The sequence below is a fragment of the Pituophis catenifer genome, unplaced genomic scaffold (assembly GCF_029215685.1).
Source record: "Pituophis catenifer annectens isolate HBS135680 unplaced genomic scaffold, rPitCat1.0.hap2 SCAF_5, whole genome shotgun sequence".
Classification (NCBI taxonomy): Eukaryota; Metazoa; Chordata; class Lepidosauria; order Squamata; family Colubridae; genus Pituophis; species Pituophis catenifer.
Window position 1 is genome coordinate 7,611,053 of NW_027256885.1, and position 17,616 is coordinate 7,628,668.

A 17,616-nucleotide genomic window follows, 5' to 3' on the forward strand; every position below is an offset into this window, starting at 1 on the left:
AGGAGAGAGAGCAGTTCCTCCTCCACCCTTTTCCAGAAGTGGCATTGCTCAATCCTTCTGCCAGGAATTGCCACCTAACCCTAACCCAGGGGTCAGCAACCCGTGGCTCTGGAGCCGCATGTGGCTCTTTCATCCCTCTGCTGCGGCTCCCTGTTGCTCAAAACTGTTAGATCAGGCGCAGGAAATGAAGACGTGACCAGCTCGATACATTTAGTAACTTTATTAGCTACAAAAGTAACAAGACAAGACTGAGGGCGCGCTGCCGGAGCTCTCCTTATATTCGCTCCGGCAGTCGCACCGCCCCTGACAGAGATTCAAATTTTCCCGCCCGATGGCTGGCAGCCAATCCGGGCGGATGTCCTTATAAGGACATAACACTCCTCCCCTCTTAGTCCGGGAACTGTCAATCCTCGTCAATAAAAGTCACGTAATCACGCAGGTACGTAGGACGCCTCGGCACCCTAGTTGACCTGCGCAGTCTCACTTCTTCCTCGTCCCCGACCTGGACGGACGGGGCTCCTGTGTCTCCTGGTTCCCTCCCCGGAACTGGGCTCGGTTCGGCTGGCAAGTGTAAGGGGTCACCCTCAGCGCCTCCGGCCGGACCGCAAACCTTGGATGGCTGGTTCTGGTGGTCTTCCTCCTGGCCTGTGGATCTACAGTCTCGTAGCGGTTGCTCGGTTCCGACCCGGGAAGAGTGTCTGAGTCTCGGTAAGTCTGTCGCTTGCTCCTCCCTGGTCTCCCGGGCGCTGCGGTTCGGTTGCAGTCCAGCTTGCTGCTGTCTGGGTGGTGGTTCCGCTCGGTGCCCTCGGGTCCGGTCCGCCGGCTGCGGGTGGTGCTGGCTTGCGTTGTGCAGTTCGACCTCGCAGGGGTGGCGTCGGTCCCCTCGGTTGGGCTGGCGTTGGTGTACCCCGTCGGGTTGGCGGTGGTCGACCTGGTCGGGATGTTGTTGCGGGACTACCTCTGCGGGGCGGCAGAGGTCTCCCCTGCCGGGGTGGTGCAGGTCTCCCTGGCCGGGTTGTTGTCGGCTTTCCCTTCCCCCTAGTCCCTGGTCTACCGCCGGTTGGTGCCTGGGGTCATCCGGGTCGGGTTGTTGTTTCCTGGCTGTCTTCTGAGATGGGCGGGGGTCCCCCTCGCCGGGGAGTCATGTGCCACCCTCGCCCATGGGTAGTGGGGTGCCCGTCTTGGCTGGGTCCCGGTCTACTCGCCTGGAACTGCGGTCTCCCTGGCCGGGCTGGCGTAGGCTGCCGTCACTGGTGGGGTGCGCTGCTCCTCCTCTGCGCAGGTCCCGGTCTACTTGTGGGCTGGGTTGGTGGTCCCTGGCCCTGTTGTGCCGGGTGCCCACCTGGCTGGGTTGGTGTTGCCATCCCCCGTGCGGCTGGCCCCGGTCTACCTCGCTGGACTGCTGACGTGACAGTACCTGGTAGTGTGCTGGGCCGACCTTGTCGGGATGGCGTTGCTCTGCCTCGCAGGGGTGTGGTAGGCCTACCTCGCAGGGGTGTGGTAGGCCTACCTCGCAGGGGTGTGGTAGGCCTACCTCGTCTGGGTGTGGTAGGCCCACCTTGCCAGGGTGTTGGAGGCCTACCTCGTCTGGGTGTTGTAGGCCTCCCTCGTCAGGCTGGTTTTCGTGTGTTCTCCCCCACCTTTTCCGGAGTTGGTCGATGTGACGTCTACAGACCTGTCCATCTTCCAACTCGACGGTGTAGGATTTGGGGCCGGTTGTGCTGTCGATCTTCCCCTTCAGCCACTTAGGAGAGCCGTTGAAATTCAGCGTGAAAACTGAATCTCCCTTGCTGAAGGCGCGAAGCGGGCGGTTGGCGGTTGCGGTCACTTCAGGGCTGTATTGGGGGTGCAGCCGGTCCAAGGGTGACCTCAACCTTCTGCCCATCAGCATTTCGGCCGGGCTCTTGTGGGTGGTGGCATGCGGCGTGATGTGCTGGGTGAGGAGGAAGTTGTCTATCCGTTCCTGCCAGTCTCCCGGGCCCATCTTGGTGAGTGCCTCCTTGGTGAGCCTCACCATGCGTTCAGCTTGTCCGTTTCCGGCCGGCCTGTACGGGGCGGACAGGGCGTGGCGGATGCCCAGTCCTGCCAGGAAAGACTCCATGGCCAGGGACGTGAGCTGGGGGCCGTTGTCGGAGACCAGCACGTCCGGTAGTCCATGTGTGGCGAAAAGACGGCGCAGGGCTCGGATCGTCGCTTCTGTTGTGGTAGATGCCATGGGTACCACCTCGAGCCACTTGGAGAAGGCATCTACCACGATGAGGAGGTGTCGCCCTTGCATCGGGCCCGCGAAGTCGATGTGTATCCTCGACCAGGGGTTGCTGGGGGTCTCCCACTTCGCGACTTCGGCTTGCGGCGGCGCTGGGCGAACTTCTTGGCACGGGTTACATCTGGAGACCCATTGTTCAATGTCTCTGTCCAGGGAGGGCCACCAGACGTAACTCCGTGCCAGGGCCTTCATGCGGACGATGCCCGGATGCCCTTTGTGCAGAGTCTCTAACGTCCGCCGTTGCAGAGTGCTTGGAATCAGCACCCTGTCTCCCCATAGCAGACAGCCCTTTATGGTGGACAGCTCCTTCTGCTTCCTGGCGAACGGGCTGAACCTCTCTTCCGTCTTTTCCGATGGCCACCCTCTGAGGATCCAAGACTTCACTTGGCGGAGTGTGGGATCCTTTTGGGTGTGGACGGCCACATCTGCAGATGAGACTGGACAGCTGGCGTCGTCATCTATGTGGAATAGGTGGAGCGTGGGGGCTGGGTCTTCAACCGGATTCTTCGATGGGCATCTGCTGAGTGCGTCTGCGTTTCCTATGGCTGTGCCTGGCTGGTGCACGAGCCTATAGGAGTAGCCGGCTAGGAAGATGGCCCATCTCGTCATCCGCGGGGACATGAAGGTCGGGGTGGGTTGGTCGCCTGCGAGGAGTCCCAGGAGTGGCTTGTGATCGGTGATTATGGTGAAACGTCTTCCGTAGAGGTATTCATGGAAGCGCTTCACTCCTGCCACGATGGCCAGGGCTTCTTTGTCCAGCTGACTGTAGTTCCTTTCTGCGCCGGACATGGTCTTCGAGAAGTAAGCAATCGGGGCTTCCGTGCCGTTGGGCAGTTCGTGGCTGAGAACTGCCCCCACCCCGTAAGGCGACGCATCACAGGTCAGCTTGATGGGGAGCATCTCGCTGTATTGGATGAGGACTCTCTTGGACGTCAATAGTCCTTTTATGGCCCGGAATGCTGCTTCCTCTTCCTGGCCCCACTTCCAGGAAGCCGATTTCCCCAGCAGGCGGTGGAGTGGCTCAGCAACTGTGGCTTTCTGTTTTAGAAAAATTGCGTAGAAGTTGAGCAACCCAAGGAATGCCTGAAGCTCCGTTTTGTTTTTTGGGCTTGGAGCTTCATGGATTGCTTCCACTTTTGATTTGGTGGGGTGGATGCCAGTGCTATCAATGAGATAGCCCAGGAACTTGACTTCCTGTACTCCTATGATGCACTTGTCCCGCCTGACCCTCAAACCCTTGGCCTTGAAACCAGTGCTGTGGAGTCGGAGTCGGAGTCGGAGTCGAGGAGTCGGAGTCGGAGGAAATTTTGGGTACCTGGAGTCGGAGTCGGAGTCGGCAAACAATGCACCGACTCCGACTCCGACTCCTACTAAATTTAGATTGGAATTTTAAAAAAAGCAAGTTTAAATGTCCCAATTCACAAAAAGTTATAATTAATGACTTCTCTACTGTAAGAATAAAGACCAATGCATGCAGTGCCTCACGTAACCGCAAAATGAACACGTTAAGTGACCGTGAAGAAGCATGCTTTTCATGTGCTTCACTATAAGGCACGCAACGCACAATTAGGAGTGGCAATACTTATACTTTTCATAGTGTTGTGTTCTGCTGTTACAGGGAACGCAGCGTCCATGGGTAACCTAGCCTCTCACTGATAAGGGATTAAGTAAATATGTTTTTTGCAGGACTAGAGACACTTGCATAAGTGAAGGGAATGGAGGGTCAATAGTTCAAGACTGAAGCTGTAAACCATTGGAAAAACTGCTGTCATTCAGCTAAGGCTATAAAAACTTGTAACTCTGATTGTTAGCTTAAACTTTAAACATGACTAAACACTGTTTAAATTTATGAACCGGCCAAATACTCTGTTCAAAGAAAATACATTGTATGTTTGTATGTGTGTTTCTAATTATTGTTATTTATTCATATTTGTTCTCTTTTATTCTTTAAAGTTTAACAATTCATTCTTTATCTTAATATCTTTATATTTGTTTGGGGTTGGCTTTCTTCCCTTTCATCTTTTTTATTGTACAGCAATCTTTCTCCTCAAACCTACCACCTCTCTCTTTTCTTTCCTTCTTACTTTCTCTTCCTCACCCTCTTCTTCTCCTCCCTACTTCCTCTTCCTTTCTCCTTCTCCTCCTCTCTTCCTCCCTCTCTTACCCTCACTCCTACTCTAATTTCCCTTCCCTTCCTTCATCCCTCTCTATTGCTGTATCCTTTTATGTATATGGACTACTCAGAGGGCTGAAAAAGTTATTTCTGACTGGTCCTCTCCCTTTTGACCAGTCCTCGAACTTACGACTGTCCTCACATTTTACGTTTTTGCCCTATCTTGTCACCATGGTGAAGAGAAGCAGTTGTGAAATGAGTGACATGGTTGTTAAAAATGCTGCACGGGCATAAATGTGAGGATGGTCATAAGTGTGAGGACCAGTCAAAAGTGCGAGGACCTGTCAGAAATGACTTTTTTCAGCCCTCTATACACATAGCCATGGCCACCCGGTCACATGACCAGCTAGCCACACCCACCCAGTCACATAACCTCCAAGCCATGCCCACAAAATAAGCCACGCCCACAGAACCGGTAGTAAAAAAATTTAGAACCCACCCCTGGTTGGGGGTCACCACAACATGAGGAACTGTATTAAAGGGTCGCGGCATTAGGAAGGTTGAGAACCACTGGCTTAGAAGAACTTGGTGGAACAGCTTCTTGGATTCAACTGTAAGTGTTTATATTGTATAGGACAAATCATGTCTAGGTTTAGTGCTGGGATATATAGCTTATTTGTTTGTATAAAGCCATGTACGTACAACTTACAAGACTGTGTATGTTGATATTAAAAATCTAATTATATGCCAGTTAGTATAACATATTTTATATTTTAGGGAAAGAGGCATCCTAAACAATGGCAAAAAGACTGCTAACAACAAACACAACAAAGTCTACTGTTTATGAGCACTTTGCATTATCAAGTGATGGAAAACATTACGTGTGCCAATGTATTAGAAAAGATGATGATGGTGAAAAACAATGTGATGCAAAAATTAGCAGTTTCAGTGGGCCTGATAAAAATGCACCTACAAGAGCATCAAATTTGAAAAGACACTTACAGCGTTTTCATCCCAAAGTGTTAGAAGCCGTGAATGAGAAAGATAGCAATGAAAACATTGCATCTACTTCTGTGACAAAAAACGTTCAGAAATCTACTGGAGAACAATCACAAATAAGAAAATTCTTTATATCTGACAAAGTTACCATAAGGATGACACCAGAAAAATTCAAACACCACATTATTGAAATGGTAGTAAAGAATAGTGTACCACTATCCTTCTTTTCACAGACAGCCTTTTTAGGCCTAAATGGAGAAATGGCAAAAAAACTTGGTGTTTCTCTGGAAAGAGAAAGTATAAGGAAACTTATAATTGAGGAGGCCAAATGTAAAAAGGAAGAACTACAGAAAGTTATGAAAGGACGTTTTGTCTTCCTTAAAATGGATGCATGCACACGTCACAGAGTCAATTATTTCGCTATTAATGTTAGATTTGTGGATGAAAATAACAAAACAATAACACGGACCCTCGGAGTAAAGGACACTCAGGCACATCACACCAGTGATTACCTTCAGAAGTTAGTGGAGGGTGTTCTAGAAGATTTTGAAATTAAAAAGGAACAGATTTTATGTGTTGTGACAGATAACGCTTCTAACATGTTGAGCACAATTGAGAAGATGAAGGCAGATGAAGAAGGTATCAAACAGATATTAGACTTAGAGGAAGACAGCTCTGCAAGTATTAGAGAAAGTTTAGAAACTGAAGAGAATGCTGACATTTTTTTAGACAACTTTGTTGAAGAAGCATTGAAGCTTGCTACTATTCATCATATGCGATGTGCTGTTCATACACTGCAACTTGCCATAAGAGATGGATTAAAAGATCGCCATGCAGCTACATTAATTGGCAAATTACGGCAAGTAACTGTTGCAGCCAGGGCCCCAAAAACAGATGCAATTTTGAAAAGACGTGCAGGAAAAGGAGCCATTTTGGATCAAACAACTCGCTGGGGAAGCACTTATTTAATGGTGAAGCGTTTGCTTGAACTTAAAGACTTCATAGAAGAAATGGACAATGAAAATCTTGCATTAACTGCAAGCCAGTGGACACAAACAAAAGAGCTGGAGAACCTTCTTTCTCACCCCTTCACTGTCACCAAGAGGTTGCAATGTGATGATCTAACCCCGGGTAAATTCCTCTTGGAATGGAAGAGCCTGTTATATCGCCTGAACAAAAATGGAGGGTTAATAGCTGAGGGCATTGCATCTTCAATGATGAAAAGAGAGAGTCTTTTGCTGGAAAATGAAATCTTGTTAGCGGCTATTTATGTCGACCCAATGAGCCGACTTTTATTGAACAGTAAACAGATTGCTACTGGGAAAAAGGCCCTCTATGATGTAGCAGTTCGCATGAAGGGATTACGACCTGAAATACCTCCACAGGAGGATGGAGTTCTTTTAAGCAATAGTGGTAACTCAGAATCATCTTCTTCAAACGAAGAATTAGACTTTGATTCCTTCTTAGACAAAATGGAAGTTGCTAAAGGAAAGCGACGTCGCATAAGCATTACAGAACCAGTAAATGTCCAAATAAAAAAATTCCAACAGGAGTTTTATAAAGCACTAAAAGAAGTTGAAAAGTATGATCGCTCATCAAAACTTACTGTTGAAGAAGCCATCCTTGTTTATCCAGAGATCGTTAGTGATGTGGCCAGAATAGTTACTGCAATGCCACCCACCCAAGTCAGTGTCGAAAGATTATTTTCAGCCCTAAAAATAATAAAGTCTGACTTAAGAGCCTCTATGAAAGAGGATCTGGCAGAGGCAATTCTCTTCCTTAGAACTCTACATTGAATTGATTTGCATTTGCTAAGCCTATAACTACATTTCAAGATTAATATAAACCATTTCTAGGTTTTACAGATTTTGTTTTTGGTTCATATAGATAAGCTTTGTTTTTGTTCTAAAACAACCAAATAATGTGGTTTGTATTTTTGAACTGGTAAAGTTCCTGTTCCTGATGTTTATGCCTGCTGCTACTATCCAGCAACTTGATTAATTAAATTAATAAAAAAAAATTAATAAAACTTTGTTGTTTTCATTGTGTTTGTCTTTTGCTTAAACTGTTCAATACAGTAGACTGTTGGCTTCCCAGCCAGTAGTCCTGTGGTAATGACATGTATGTTGCCTTTCTTTCCTTCAAGGAATGTATAAAATACATTCGCATATTAATACAGAGGAGTCGGAGTCGGGGAGTCGGAGTCGGAGTCGGAGTCGGAAGTACAAAAAACTGAGGAGTCGGAGTCGGAGTCGGAACATTTATCTCCCGACTCCACAGCTCTGCTTGAAACGCTGCAGGACAAGCCTGAGTCTTTCAAGGAGTTGAGCTCGAGAGTCACCGGAGATTAGCACATCGTCGAAGTAAGGCACCACCCCTGGAACGCCTTGGAGAAGGCGTTCCATCATAGATTGGAAAATGCCTGGGGCAGCGCTGACTCCAAATTGGAGGCGGTTACATTTGAATGCCCCCCTGTGCGTGACAATTGTTTGTGCCTCCGCCGTTGTTTCATCCACTGGCAGTTGCTGGTAAGCCTGGGCCAGGTCCAGTTTCGCGAAAATTGAGCCCGTTCCCAGGGAATGCAACAGATGTTGCACGACTGGGACTGGGTATGCGCTCTGTGCCAATGCCTTGTTGATGTACAACGGTAGTCGGCGCAGATGCGCACAGACCCATCATGCTTCAGTGGGGTCACAATGGGGGTCTCCCATGAGGCATGATCGATCGGTTCCAGAACGCCCTGGGCGATCAGCTTATCCAGCTGTTCGTCTACTTTCGGCCGCAGGGCAAACGGAACTCGGCGGGGCTTAAGCCTGATTGGGGTGATTCCCTTGTCCAGATTAAAGGAAATTGGCCTCCCCACAAATTTCCCCAGTTTACCATCGAAGACTTCTTTGAACTCTTCGAGGATGGTGTCGAGTTCGTCCCTATGGATTTCGTGGATGCCCTCGATGGAAAGCCCCAGCGGCTTAAACCACTCCACTCCTAACAGGTTCGGTCGGCTGTTCTCCACGATGGTGATGGGCAGCTCTCCGTTAAAGTCCTTGTATTTGATGTGGATGGTGGTTCTGCCCAGGATTCCAATGGGGTTTCTGTTGAAGTCCACAAGCCTCGACTTCGGGGTTTTCAGCTGGGTCTTCTTGCAGGATGGCTTCAGCTGCTGTAGGTGCTGCCAGTCCATGATGGAGTAGGCGGATCCGGAATCTACCTCCATCTTGCACGGTGACCCCTCTGCCAGCAGCGTCACGTGGAACTTGGTGGTCCCCTCGTCGCTTGTGTGTGCGATGGTGGTCTGGTGCACAGTCCTGTTACGGGGATATTCCTCCTCCCCGTGCCTGGGCTGGTTCGAGGACCGTTTGGATGTCCTCTGGTTATCTTTGCGATTCTCGCGGAATCGTGGTCTGGGCGGTTCCGGGGCTGGATCTGCTGCTCTGCAGGCCTCGGCGATGTGCCCCCTCTTCAGGCATCGGCGGCAGGTTGCGTCCCTCCATCTGCAGGTTGCCCTGGGGTGGTCGCCTTTGCAGCTGCCGCATCGTTCTCCCCGGTCGCCATGCTGTGGGTTTTCCCGCCTGGGGGGGCGGGAAACCTTGTGGACGGCCCTTTCCTCATCAGACTCGGATTGCGTGGTTGAGTCGTCTGATGAGGTCAGGCCCGACTTGTGGATCTTGTGGATCCCTCTAGCTTTTACCATCGCGGCGGCTGCCTTCTCGGATGTTTCAGCCGCTGTTGCTTCGTCGAGGACGTCTTTGAGTGGGATCCTCTTTTGGCTGAGGAACTTCTTCTGCAGACCCACATCTCTCATTCCAAAAACAACGCGGTCTCGGATGGCATTGTCCACGTTGTCGAACTCGCAGTTGGCAGCGATTTGGCGAAGCGCTGCCACGAATTCCTTGATGGATTCACCTTCCCGCTGGTTTCTCTGTTGGAAGGTGAACCTGTTGGCGATTGGGGTGCCTGTGGGTGCGTAGTGCTCCTGTAGGACTTCCTGCAGGTCGTTCCAGGACATCTCCTCAATGTCCCTGGGTGCCACGAGGTCAATCGCCATCTCCAGGATGTCCGATCCGCAGTGAGCCAGGAAGAGGGCTCTTTTCCGCTCATCGTCGAGGTTCTGGTAGCCATTGCCTCGCAGGAACTGCTGGAATCGGACCATGTACGACCTCCACTTCTCTCGGGATGGGTCGAATGGGTTCAGTGCGGCAATCGGAGCTTGCGGAGTTGCCATTCTGAGGGTCGCTGTGGTTTAGTGACTTCAGCTCGGTGGGCGATCGTGCCACGAGTCTTGCTCAGGTTCTCTTCTCTAGTCCTTCGTCGCCAGTGTTAGATCAGGCGCAGGAAATGAAGACGTGACCAGCTCGATACATTTAGTAACTTTATTAGCTACAAAAGTAACAAGACAAGACTGAGGGCGCGCTGCCGGAGCTCTCCTTATATTCGCTCCGGCAGTCGCACCGCCCCTGACAGAGATTCAAATTTTCCCGCCCGATGGCTGGCAGCCAATCCGGGCGGATGTCCTTATAAGGACATAACAAAAACATGCGTCACAACCGCCAATGTGCAACACCTGCCGGCACGTGATTCATTGAGCTTTTCGACTCATTTTTTTTTCAGAGTTCAAAATGTTTTTGTTGCATGCAGAAACAAAAATGTGTTTTCTCTATAGCAGTTCATTGATTACAGAAATGCAACACAGTATAGTTTTTTGTACATAGCATAAAGGTAAAAAATCGATATATGCAGCATTATCTTCATTTTAGATGTCAAAAGGCTTTTGTGGCTCCTGGTGGTTTCTTTTCTGTGGGAAACAGGTCCAAATGGCTCTGAGTGTTTAAGGTTTAAGGTTGCCGACTCCTGCCCTGCCTTAACCCTAACTCTCTTTCCAAGGCAGGCAGGCAGGCAGGCAGGCAGGCAGGCAGGCAGGCAGGGAGGGATTGGGGCGGGCTCCAGGCTAAGGCAGTGTCCAGCGTACCACCAGGAGGGTGCTGAGCCAGCCAGGGTGCCCCCTTGTCTCCCGCCCCAGAGAAGGGTTTTCAGATGAGGCTTCAGCTGGTCCCTCTGACCCGAGGCAGCTTCACCCGACCAATGCAATGCTCCCCACCCCACCCCCTTTATGCAGCCTAGGGCTGGTTATCATTGGATGTGGGTGGGTCATAATGGATCCCTCTGTGGCTGGAGCAATCCATAGGAATCGGCCCTGGGCCTCTCGACCCCTCCCAGCTGATGTGGGGTGACCCCTCCCCTTTGGCCTCCTGGCTCTGTCTTCCGGTCTTGGAGATGATTTTAGAGTAATAGTTTATTTTTTTATTGGATTTTGATCCCACTTTTCTTACTTCGTAAGTTGCTCAAGGCAACAAACACACTTAACACTCCTTCCTCCTCCTCCTCCACCATAACCATGAAGTGGATTGGGCCCAGAGAGGGTGACTGGCCCAGGGTCACACACACAGAGCAGCTTTGATGCCCGAGGTGGGACTGGAACTCCCAGACTCCCGGGTTCTAGTCTGGTGCCTTGATCCCTAGGCCAGGCTGGGGTACCCGTGCGTTGCCTTTCGGACCTAAATCCTGGGATGCAAAGGAGGAGTTTCGACAGCCTGCGAAACCTGTTGGTTTAGTGATCTACAAAACACGCCTCCTGCCCGAATGTTCTTCTCTTGGAGCTGATTCGGTTTGGTGCCAGGGGAGAGGAATGCAGGGAGGAGCCCCTGTCAAGCTTCCTCGTGTGCCAAGGTGGTAGTGCCCTTTGCCAGCCTCTGGTCTATGGCAGGATAGGGGTTATTATTTATTGTACTGATTAGATTTCTGTGTCGCTTGTCTCATCGAGAGGCTGGGGCAGGCGGCAACCCCCATGCCAGTCGGGTGAGGCTACATAAACATGGTGAACAAATAAATGGTGAGAGATACGTGAACTTGCCGTCTGTCCCGAAAACTTCTCGTGACTCGGTCTGAAGAAGAGAGGAACGGGAGCCTCTGGTGGCCACATGCCCAACCTTCTGGAGGCGTCGCTCTCTGTACCATTTCCTCTCAGTTCATTGGCTGCCCAGGCTGCCGGTTGGTTGGCAGCATTGAGAGCTGCCCATGTTTTGCCTGGCTTGCACGTAAAACCGGCTTCCCTTGAGGAGGGTCAATGAGTCAAAGAGAGGCAGGAAAAGCCATCCAATTAGATTAGCGACCCTCCTTCGTTTTGCTCCCATTGAGAGGGGGGAAGATCAGACAGTTCTAGTGCGCACTCTGCCCTTCTGGACCACCCTGCACTCTTATGCCACACTCTGGAGTGGGTGCAGGTGGGCAAAGGGAGCTGCAGGGACTGGTGCCAAGAGGAAACTGATGCTCGGCCAGCCTCACCATCCAGGTCCCTGTCCTGCCGCTGCCTAACGTGACCCAAGGAGCAGAAGAGCAGAGGGTCTTTTCTGCCTTCCCAGATTGGGGGGGGGGCAGGTGTAGGAGAGCCCCTGAGAGTCTGGCCCCTTCCCCCTCCAGCCCGAAGAGGACCCTTTGCAGGACTTCTCCATCTCTGCTTTTGCCAGGATGCCCCACCATTAGGAAGCCTCCCTTCCCTTCCCTCCCCCCCCAACAGTTCTCAGGGTTTGAGCACCGGGGGACGATCATCCCATCAAATTTCTGCTTTGACCAGGAGCCCTTCAAAGGCATCAGTTCATTTCGGGGCCTGTGAGACCAGAATAACCACGTGCCACCTTAACAGCCAGCCTGGAACACCCCTGTCTTAAGCAGCCTCTCTGGGCCAGGCAACCGGGACTTACGTGAAAGCGGCTGGAGTCAGCTCGGGCTTGGGCCGAAGTGCAGGGACAGTCGGGAATCTCCTCCAGGAACCTGGGCAGGTCCGCCTCCTTCCTGTCCCACTGCTGGCACTTGGCTGCAGCCCAGGCAGTGGAGTCCTTCCGGAAGGCCTCCTCCAGGTGCCAGGCCATGGCGTGCTCCGTGCTCCAGATGGCAGCCACGTTTCTGATGTCGGGGAGAACCAGAGGGAGAAGACTCAAACAGGCTGGCAAAGTTACCAGGACACGAGGTGGGCAGCCAAATCTGGTCTGGGTTGCACTCGTGGGAGCAGCTCATTTCTAAGGAATGACTTTTTTACTTCGCCCGATCCATTTTGTGTTGGAAAACAGTGCAAGTCATAGCTCCTTTGAGTCGGGTTCATTTTGTGGAACCGTCAGAGTCGTCCCTGTAATTCTCTGGAGAAGACGACGGGATTTGCCAGGGGTGCCGTCTTTTTCCAAGATCCTTTAAAGTTCCCAGTCTAGGGACAGCTCTGCCATTTCCTGGAGGTCTCAAAACCAAATATTAATTGGGCCTGACCCAGTTGGGGATTGATCCAGACCAGGAAGCCATTAAAACGAGGCCCCTATTCAGTGAAACAAGGATGGGGAGCCACAGGTGGCAAGCGGCGTGAAAGAAGCTGAGTTGCTTCACCAGGAGGAACTGGGAATCTTAGTGGGATCAGCTGATCTCACTGGGGAAAGCTGCTTGAGAGAAAGTGGACCTTTTGTGCCAGAAGCCTGTTGCAACCAGCTGCATGTAGCCACCCTCCCTGTTTTCCCACGCTTGCCGGTCGGGGTCAAGAGGGCCTTGACGCACCTTCCCAGAAGCACCTGGGATACTCACTGCTGGCCTTCAGAAGAGGCATTGGCAGAAATCCTCAGCGCACCCATTTCCCAGCCCCCGTACTGAGCAGAGGGAGTAGGCAGGAACCTGAAGTGTCCTGTATTTGGGTAGTTCCGCTCCAGAGAGTAGAGGTACTTCCACTCAGCTGTCCAGTTGTCAGAATAAGGCTTGCCTGGACAAGGGAGGGAGGGAGGGAGGGAGGGAGGGAGGGAGGGAAGGAAGGAAGGAAGGAAGGAAGGAAGGAAGGAAGGAAGGAAGGAAGGAAGGAAGGAAGGAAGGAAGAGACTTGAAACATCCCGCCAGCTGCACCTCAAGCCACCGCAGGAGGATGCTGCTGGATCCAGCCCCCCTCCCTCCAATGTCCTTCTGGGCGAAACAAAAGCTGCAGCTGGGACAGTGGGAGCTCCTGGAAACCCAAGCCCGGCAGCTGCACTTTCCACACAGGCAGGCCACTGTCTCTAAGACTGTCACACTTGGGTCTGCCTGGCAATAGCCCTGTGCTCCTCTGCCACAGGAGGGCTTCTTCCAGCCCAGCTGGGGCCAGTGGCCAGAGAGGGGATGCCTGCAGGCCAATGCAGCAGTTGGCACCTGGGATGGAGAGAGTCTTGACAGGATGGGTCTTGTGGCCAAACAGCAGCTTTTCCATCCATTGTGGATGCCATTTTGCAGCCGTTTAAGGCAGAGCCACCACTGGTGGTGAAGAATTGTGTTGTTGCTGTGCCAGGTGGTGCTAGTGTGTGCGTTGGAGGTCCTATTGGACTCACGGCTCCTGCTTGCCGAGCGGATGGGTTGAGGCCCAGAAGCCTTTGGATGGCTCCCTCTTGGAGTGCCCATTCCTTCTTCCCTTCCCTCTTGGCCTACCGCAATGTGCTTTACGTGGGGCAGCTGTCGGAGGCCATCTGGGGGACCATAATTGGCTTAGAATGCAGCAGAGCAGAGACAGTTTTGGGGGTACCACGTAAAGTAACCCCACCAGATCAGAAGCTGCCACTGGCTTCCTAGAGGCTTCGCGGTACAATTCAGTGTGTTAGTTATACTTCTGAAGCCTTTCATGACATGGGCTGGCTGCAGGGGTGGGATTCAGCTGGTTTGGACTGGTTCAGGAGAACGGGATGTTAATTTTAATCTGGTAGTTGCCGCTAACCGGTAGTTGCAAGGACTGGCTGACCCCGCCCACCACGCCCTGCCTCTCCCAGGAGTCTCCATGCAGCCCGTTTTGAATGCCAGGTAAGTGCAGGGCCCACACGGATGCTCTGGGAGGGTGAAATATGGGCCTACCAGAAGTTCTGGAAGTCCAAAAACCGGCCTATTTCCGGCCTCTGGAGGGCCTCTGGAGCCCGGGGTAGGCTGTTTTCGCCCTCCCGGAGGCTCGAGAAAACCCTCCAGAGCCTGGGGAGTGTGAAAATGCCCCCTACCGTGGTGCAGGAGGCCGAGTAGGCCACACCCACCATGGCCATGCCCACTCAGTAACCGAACAAAGAACCAGTTGCTAAAATTTCTGAATCTCACCCCTGGCTGGCTGATTGGTGGAATTGCCTGTCTGTGATTGGAGCTTCCCGCCCCATGAGACTTGAGAGAGTAGATGTAGAACAGGGCAGAGGTGGCACACTTCCTCTACGGTGGTGCCTCAACTTTGGATAAGGAAACTTGGGGATTTGGAGGACTCCAGCCATGCCAGTCTTTAAAACTTTGCTTTTTCTCTGAAGCCCAAGTTAGAGTTTGGGATAGCCCATCTGAAGCCATCCTTTGCTATATGGATGCCAGTCATGGGCCACAGTGGTGGGATTCTACCAGTTTGGACTGGTTTGGGCGAACTGTTAGCTCCGACTATCAGCTGTGATTGAACCGGTTCGCTCTGATTTTGAAGTGGGCCCGCCCACCTGTCCCTGTGTTATACTCACCTATATTTCCGTTTCTGAACCCAGCTGATCGGTACGGCAGAGTGGATTGCCGCATCTCAGCTGTTTTCCTTGCCGGCAGCAATGTGGAAGGTGAGTTTTCTCCAAACTCTGTATGCATCTGGTGCACTTAATGAACTGGTTGTTAAACCGGTAGGCTCCCACCCCTGCCACGGGGGTGCCACAAAGGGGCCATGCAAGCCATCCTTTCTCTGGCCGGGGAGGCATTGCGTTCCCACAACCATCTGACCTGCATTTCCCTTTCCCACCTTGTTCCCTCATCTTCCCATGGCATTTTCCTTTCCTTTCCCTTCTCTATGGAGCTGTTTCCTGGGACTCTGCTGGGTTTATTCTGTTCCTTGAAATGTTTGGCTTGTGGCCTATTTATCCTTCCTTTTCTTTATGCCTTATTTCTAAATGTATCAACCATTTCAGACAACTAAATGGTGTAGAGGAACAGCAGCCAAAGCCAACACAACGATACAATGTAATAATACACAATAGAAACAAGACTGATACATTTCAACTTTATTTCTGGCCAGGAGAGCAATACAGTTCTCCTAAAACCCCTTGGGGGGTGGGCAGCGCACTCCAAAGGAGCCCCCCCTCTAAGGACAGCTGCTTTTTTCACACCTGTCTGTAGTGTTTTCACACCTACCCTTTAGTTTTCCTTCTCAAAGACTCCCGACTCCCAGCTGGCAAGGAAACTCGGATGCCACCGTGATGTGGTCTTTCCCTACAAAGATGGGAGTCGTGCCAGCCATGGGGGTCCCCGGGACCCTCAAGGAAGCTTTTTCCCCACCAAGAGCCCCAATTTTCTCCACTTCCCCTGGAGATGGCAAACCCTGACATGGAAAGGCCTGTTTAGCACGAGCTCTTGGTCACATCATCATCATCATCATTATTATTATTTACTTTATTCATTAAACATGAAACTCAGTCAACTGGACATTCAAAAATGCATCACAAATACCATTGACTGGTGCTAATGGTTGATACGGGTTGCTGCCAGCGTCCTAGGTATCAACCAAGTACCTTCTTAAGATGTATGTTGTTCCAGAAGTCACAGGGGGGGATGGGTGGTGAGGGGGGGTTAGGGAAGAAGGGAGGAAAAGGGGGAAAAACTTGTATTTGAAAAACTTTTTCAATAAAAAAAAAAAAGATGTATGTTGTTCCAAGTAGCACAGTTTTTTGCAGTTCCGCTGGTGTTATTGCAGGAAGCTGCAATTTGTTGATGTATCTTATAAAATTCTTGGACATGGTACCAAGCGCCCCGATGACAATGGGTATCAGTTTACATGTTTTATCCATATCCGTGTAGTTTCGATGGCCAGGTCGCGATATTTCATGATTTTTTCCAGTTCTTTTTCTTCAACTCTGCCGTCTCCTGGTACTGCGATATCAATAAACTGTACACTTTGGTCCTCAACAACCGTGATATCTGAATTATTATTATTATTATTATTATTATTATTATTATTATTATTATTATTATTATAAATTAATATAAAATATATGATTATGTTAATAGAAATTATTATATTATTATAAAATATTATTATATTATAAATTATTATAATATTATATTATAATAAATTATTATATTATATCTCCTGGTACCGCAATGTCAATAAATTTACTTATTTATTTATTTATTGGATTTGTATGCCGCCCTTCTCCCAAAGGACTCAGGGCGGCTCACAACAATAAGAAACAGAAAATACATTCAAGGAAGATATATTGCAATTGAATTTTTTTTTTTTTTAAATGTTTTATTGTAAGAAATTATAATAATACAATTTTATCCATCCGGTTATATAGTATGGAAAAAGAAATAAATACAAATTGTACATATTATACATAAGTAGGTAATCTTTGCAAACCAGTTACATGGTAAAAAACAAAAAAAAATTGTGTTCACATATCATTTTTAGTGCATGTATATATGATAATCTTTAACAATAAATTAGTAAATACATAAGTTATGTCTTTTGCTTACCCATGTAACCTTTCCTTGCCTTATTATATTTCCTACCATCCACAGTACATCTTCTCTTACTATTTCATTTTTCTATTTCTTGTACTTGCTCTGGTCTCTTTCCTTTTTATTTCAATTTCCTCTTCTCTAACCACCCGTACCACTTATCCCATACGCTGTAATAATCCGAGTCTTCTCTGTCATTAATTTCTAATGTTAATTTATTCATCTCGGCACATTCCATTATTTTGCCGATTACTTGTCCCTTAGTTGGTATATTTTTCTCTTTCCATTGTTGAGCGAAAGCGATTCTTGCTGCTGTTATTATATGCACTGCCAAGTATTTCTTCTTTTTTGCCATTTCCGTCTTAAGGATTCCCAGGAGAAGTGTTTTAGGGTCTAATTCAAAGGTTTCACCTATTATTTCTGAAAGCCAATTGCAAATCATCTTCCAATATTTTTTTGCTTGAGAGCAGGTCCACCAGCAGTGGTAAAAGGTACCTTGCTGGTGTCCACACTTCCAACACTTTGGGTTTGAGTTAGGGTAAATCTTGGCAATCCTAGCTGGTGCTAGGTGCCACCTATAAATCATCTTATACTGGTTCTCCTTGTAAGTAGTTGCCTTGGTAAGTTTTATATTGTTGTTCCATATTTGATCCCATTCTTCCAGATTTATGTTTTTCCCAATGTTTTTGGCCCATGCTAGCATTGGGCCTTTAACCACTTCTTCCATCAGGTCATATTC

General features: G+C 49.7%; 1 protein-coding gene across 1 annotated transcript in view; it reads right to left on the reverse strand.

The window, feature by feature from the left end:
- Window positions 1-14,951, reverse strand: part of LOC139317562 (sushi domain-containing protein 2-like) — a 55,934-nt gene extending 40,983 nt beyond the window's left edge. Inside the window, 3 exon segments of the mRNA XM_070944657.1 lie at window positions 12,134-12,335; window positions 12,996-13,167; window positions 14,897-14,951. Of these exon segments, the coding sequence (XP_070800758.1) occupies window positions 12,134-12,335; window positions 12,996-13,167; window positions 14,897-14,951 (429 nt within the window).
- Between the last annotated feature and the right edge of the window lie 2,665 nt (window positions 14,952-17,616).